This window comes from Cyclopterus lumpus, chromosome 14 (genome assembly GCF_009769545.1).
Source record: "Cyclopterus lumpus isolate fCycLum1 chromosome 14, fCycLum1.pri, whole genome shotgun sequence".
NCBI classification, from domain to species: Eukaryota; Metazoa; Chordata; class Actinopteri; order Perciformes; family Cyclopteridae; genus Cyclopterus; species Cyclopterus lumpus.
Window position 1 is genome coordinate 4,190,527 of NC_046979.1, and position 4,939 is coordinate 4,195,465.

General features: G+C 47.0%; 1 protein-coding gene across 1 annotated transcript in view; it reads right to left on the reverse strand.

Annotated features, from left to right (window-relative positions):
* zbtb16a (zinc finger and BTB domain containing 16a) overlaps positions 1 to 4,939 on the reverse strand; it is a 115,920-nt gene that overhangs the window by 15,196 nt on the left and 95,785 nt on the right. Inside the window, exon 5 of the mRNA XM_034550217.1 lies at positions 1,535 to 1,705. Within this exon, the coding sequence (XP_034406108.1) occupies positions 1,535 to 1,705 (171 nt within the window). The remainder of the gene's footprint in view (positions 1 to 1,534; positions 1,706 to 4,939) is intronic.

Here is a 4,939-nt window from a genome sequence, read left to right on the forward strand (position 1 = left end):
TTATCGGGTAATAAAGCAGATCACACAGTAAGCTCTTCATCGTGTCAGTTGATATTGTGTATTACTGGAGCATATTTTGCCATATACCCAAACAAAAGCTAAAATTAATCATTATAGCAACATCCTACTGCCGCACGGTGACCCCTGGGGCAGATGGTAATCTAGCCTTGCTTATTATGCAATATAATGATAATAACATGTCATAATATTGAGAAGCACAGGGTTGATATTCATTATGTGGAGGTTGTATAAAAAAATATCTACAGCTAAAAAAACAAAACACGTTTTAGTGCCGATCTTCCCCTGAAATGTTATTTAAAAACCCCGGAGTGGCTCCTCTACTAAAGCTCCACTCAGACATTAATGTCCGAACTCTTTTAATCCTTTCAATGATTAAATGACAGAAATAAAATCTTTTTAAAAAAATGACACTGATCCCCCTGTGACCTCACACTCAATTCTTCTGTTTTTATTTTTAAATGACTCTATTAGTAGAAGAAAACAGAATAAATTAAAGTTATTTTGAGAATAAAAAGGACAAGACCGGACACAAAGTCCAACCCTGACCAGATGATGCTGCAGCGTTGCACTGATGCACCTGGGTTGGACCAAGAGGGATAATAATAATAATAATAATCCATTTAATTTATATAGTGCTTTTCTAGATACTCAAAGACACTTTACATTATACACCGTAGACACAGCTACGGGGAGCAATGCAGGGTTAAGTGTCTTGCTCGAGGACACATCGACTAGGGCGGGGATTGAACTGCCAACCCCTTGATTGAAAGACGGGCATGCTAACCACTGACCCATAGTCGCCCCACAAATGATGACTTATCAGTGTCTGTGGCAAATACTGGGAGGATTTAGGGGGCATCTATTTTTTTTGTTGTGGTTGCAAAATGGCGACCGCCTGTAGCGCCCCTCGGTGGTCACTCCTCCCTTTCCAAGACTGGAGCGAAGTAAGCCACATGGCGGCTATATGTGGCTGACGCTACGCTAAGTGTGTCAGAGGACTACGGTGGCCTTGAGGTCACATAATAAAAAATGGGCAAGGCCTTCGTGAGAGGGCATAAGCAAGTGTATTCTTATTTTTAATTTTTTTTTAAGGTTAAAACACTACTGAAAACACAGTTATGCATATTACATTCCAATTCTGCTAATAGATCCCCTGAAATGCCACACTACTGGCACTTTAAAAAGGATTTTTCTTATGACCCTGGGTGAATGCACTCGTTGCTCTCGGAAGTTCTCCAACGCGTGGTCAATATTTTATTGGATTATCGTGGCTTTTGTCAACCCCTCAGCTACGTTCAAAGCCGAGGGTAGTGAGTGCCACTTTATAGTGGCTACGAGTGGCTGCCACGAGCTTTACTTCAGGAGGAAGAAGCTCTGAATGAGACCCACTGCACCCTCGTGTGAAAGGGAGCTAGGTCGCGGTTGTTTTTTTTTGGACACGCGATAACGACGTCCCTCAGAAGCTCGTTCGGGTTATTTCGGGTACCAGTGGAGACGGTTAGCTCCCACTCACCTGTGTGCGAGCGTAGGTGACGCTTGAGTGCAGTGTGGCTGGGGAAAGTCCGGTTGCATTCGCTGCAAATGTAGCTGCGAACGCCGGCGTGGACTTCCATGTGCTGCTGCAGCGCCGGCTGGGTCTGGAAACGCTTGCCGCAAAGCAGGCAGAAGATGGCCATGTCGGACCCTGCAGAGGGGGGGGGGGGAGAAAAAAAAAGACAGCGTGGAGAGTTAGTGGCGAGAGCTGCAATTTCATTTGATTGATCAACAAGCACTGTTTAAAAAAATATATAGTTTTATAGTTCTTGGACAAGCCACGCGTCTTTTTTAGTGACATCCCGACCTTCATGATAACAATGAGAGTTAATGAGGTAAAACAATGTTAAATAAAAACCACTGAGGAGCCAGACAGGGATGTCACCTTCCCCGACAAACGACGCACAAATCACACTAAAAGGTTGCACACGCACGCAGCGATTAAGAGGCAGGATAAGCAACAACTCGGGCGCGACTTCATTGGCTCAGACGCGTATATACCATTTTACCGACTTCGCCTTTCATAGGCTTACATGAAGCAAACTGTATTTATAGGATTAAAAAGGTGCAAACAGAACTCGTGTTTTCAGAGCGCGTAGAAGATAAAGATCTCCCCGTGCAAACACTTCAATCGAATCTCGACTCCAGCGAGCACTGTGCATTTTTTTTCCTCCAGCGGAGATAAAGAGTGCACTGTTGCAAGCACACACACACACAAAAAAAAAAATCACAAACATAGGAACAAACACACACACAGCTGCACGCTCCCTTGAACACACTCCCTTCACACTTTTTCAATTACCAGACTGGGGGGAAAACTCTGGGGAAGGACTGAGTGTTTGGAGCTCAGTTTCTATTTCATCAGTCAATAACACATCTTTGGGGCAAAGCTGACACTAATTTAAAAATCTATGAAGAGCAGCCCGCCTCATGTTCATAACCACTGGAGAAGGAGGAGGGCCCCACGACAACCTCCTCGCCAGATCAATCACTGTCTCTGCTGCTCTACACGCTAAAGAACAGGGATGGAGAGGGAAGATGCACCGCCGGAGGATGAGGACGACGACGGGAAGGAAGGATAGAGGAGATCTGCAGGATCGCAGGTTAAAGATGAGAGATTCAGTTTTGTAGTAGAAGAGGCTGATGTACAACCCCCGACCCCCCAAAAAAAACATCTCATTTTGGTGCAGAAGTAAATATTGACAAACCTTCCCTCTCCGACTTAAGCTCCATCTCTACGTTTTCATTTTCTGTGGGGAGTGTGTCGGCAGGAGTGTAAGCGCTTTCATTAGATCCTTGTTGAACACTCATGACTGAAAGCCTGAGATACTAATCTGTCAGCCCTACAGGGGAGAATGATTCCACCTTTTTTCCTCTAGGCTCACCATCGGTTTTTACACAAGATATATTAAATTGCATCGCTTACCTCGAGCATAAACCTGCCCCTGATTTCCTCCAGCTCCCAAAATGTTAACCGTAAACGCGTTAGTTACAAACTAGAGTCTCAAACTAGAGTCTCAAACTTCCTTTTGCCAATTGTTCATTGACCGCACGCGTCTTAAAAATGCACTTGAAGTCACCGTTTCAGTAGGTGGCTCTCTTTACATTTCAGTTGCTTCCCCCACTTTTGTCATAAGTAAAAAAAAAAAAAAAAGGGCACCTGTAATTTTTTCCCCATAGACCTGCAGGCGCACTGTGATTATGACAGCAAATGTAAAAACCTTTCAGTGACTGGATGTAGATTAAATTGTGTAAATGCAAACTGCGACTAGTTGCAAGCTAGTTTTCTCCCGTGTTGTATTTTTCTCGCCCGGCTCTTCTCCTCCTCTTTTCTTTTATCAATGAAGAGACAATTGACTGGGGTCGATTGCTGCTGGAATCCCTCTAGGACTCCAGGTACTTAAGTGGCTTTGATTGACAGGCACGCCTCCTGTTCACTTCTATTATCTCTCTACCTCACTCGCTCTCTCTCTCTCTTGGGTTTGGCGCCGTCGGTGGACGAACTTCTTCCTCCTCGGGGCCAATTTGGGACCAAATAATTCGCGTTCACAATAAAGAACGAAGCGACACGCGTCATTATTGTCGTAGCTTTGGAGAAGCTCGAGAAAGAAAATGTGCCGAGTGGTCCGAATGCAGGAAAAAAAAAAAGGGGCAAATGATAGTGAGGGGCGATGGATTAGATTAGATTTGAAAAATGCATAAAGGTTATCAGACCTTTGACCTGAGGTCGAGGCTAAAGGGTGTGGACGCGGTGGAAATATGAAACCTGGATGCACAGAAAAAGTGTACCAAAAAGAACGAAAAGGTGATTGATCCCCATTTAAACATGCTACTTTTTAGACACCCTAGTACTTAATACATGTCCTAGAAAATGGACAACATCTACGATACAGCCACTGCTTGTTGAGCTTCCAGGGCTGTTTCTATTCTGGTTACCCCATTCAATACCAAACCATCAAGATGTATTCCCTAATGTAAGGAGGACAAACGGCTCAAAAAGGTGGACAATAACTACACGGCTTGAGAGCTCTTTCGGCTGTAGGCATCTATTTTTTTTCCTCCGTAGCAGGACCTGGCAGATGAAAGCATCATTGAATTGGACGGGACGTAATGCTGCATCTCCATCTCATTCAAGACTCAAAGATATGCTTCAAGTAGACGTGGGAGTAGCCTACTCTCAATTTCCGAACGCGTAACCCATAGCGACGACCCAAACGCGCCAGCGAGAACAACGGTGAGAGAAAAAGACCTGCATCCATGCTCTTCAACCGCCTGTGTGTGTGTGTGTGTGTGTGTGTGTGTGTGTGGGGGGTGGGGGGGTCGATCCTCGTTACTCGCCACCAGTTCCCCCATCTCGCAAACTGCAAAAACACAATTTAAGTGCACTGCGAAAAACCCTGATTAGTATTAAGACAAAATTAAGTGACGCACACTATACAGTCAGTGCAGGCACAGGGTGTGTGTGTGTGTGTGTGTGTGTGTGTGTGTGTGTGTGTGGAAAGTGAGTAAAGTGTTGTCGGCCGCCGGTAGATGAAGAGAGCAGTGGAGAGATAAAAAAACAAAAAAAAACAAAAGGAAGGAGAAGTGGGAGAAAAGTAGTTGACCCGGGAGGTCCATTACAGTGTAAAATTGAGTCAGCCCAAAGTGACACCTGAAAGGAGGAGCTGGAGGAGCCGGCAGAGTGGTGGTGGTAGGGTGGGTGGAGAGGGGGGGGGGGGGGGGGGGGGGGGGGGGGGGGGGGGGGGGGGGGGGGGGGGGGGGGGGGGGGGGGGGGGGGGGGGGGGGGGGGGGGGGGGGGGGGGGGGGGGGGGGGGGGGGGGGGGGGGGGGGGGGGGGGGGGGGGGGGGGGGGGGGGGGGGGGGGGGGGGGGGGGGGGGGGGGGGGG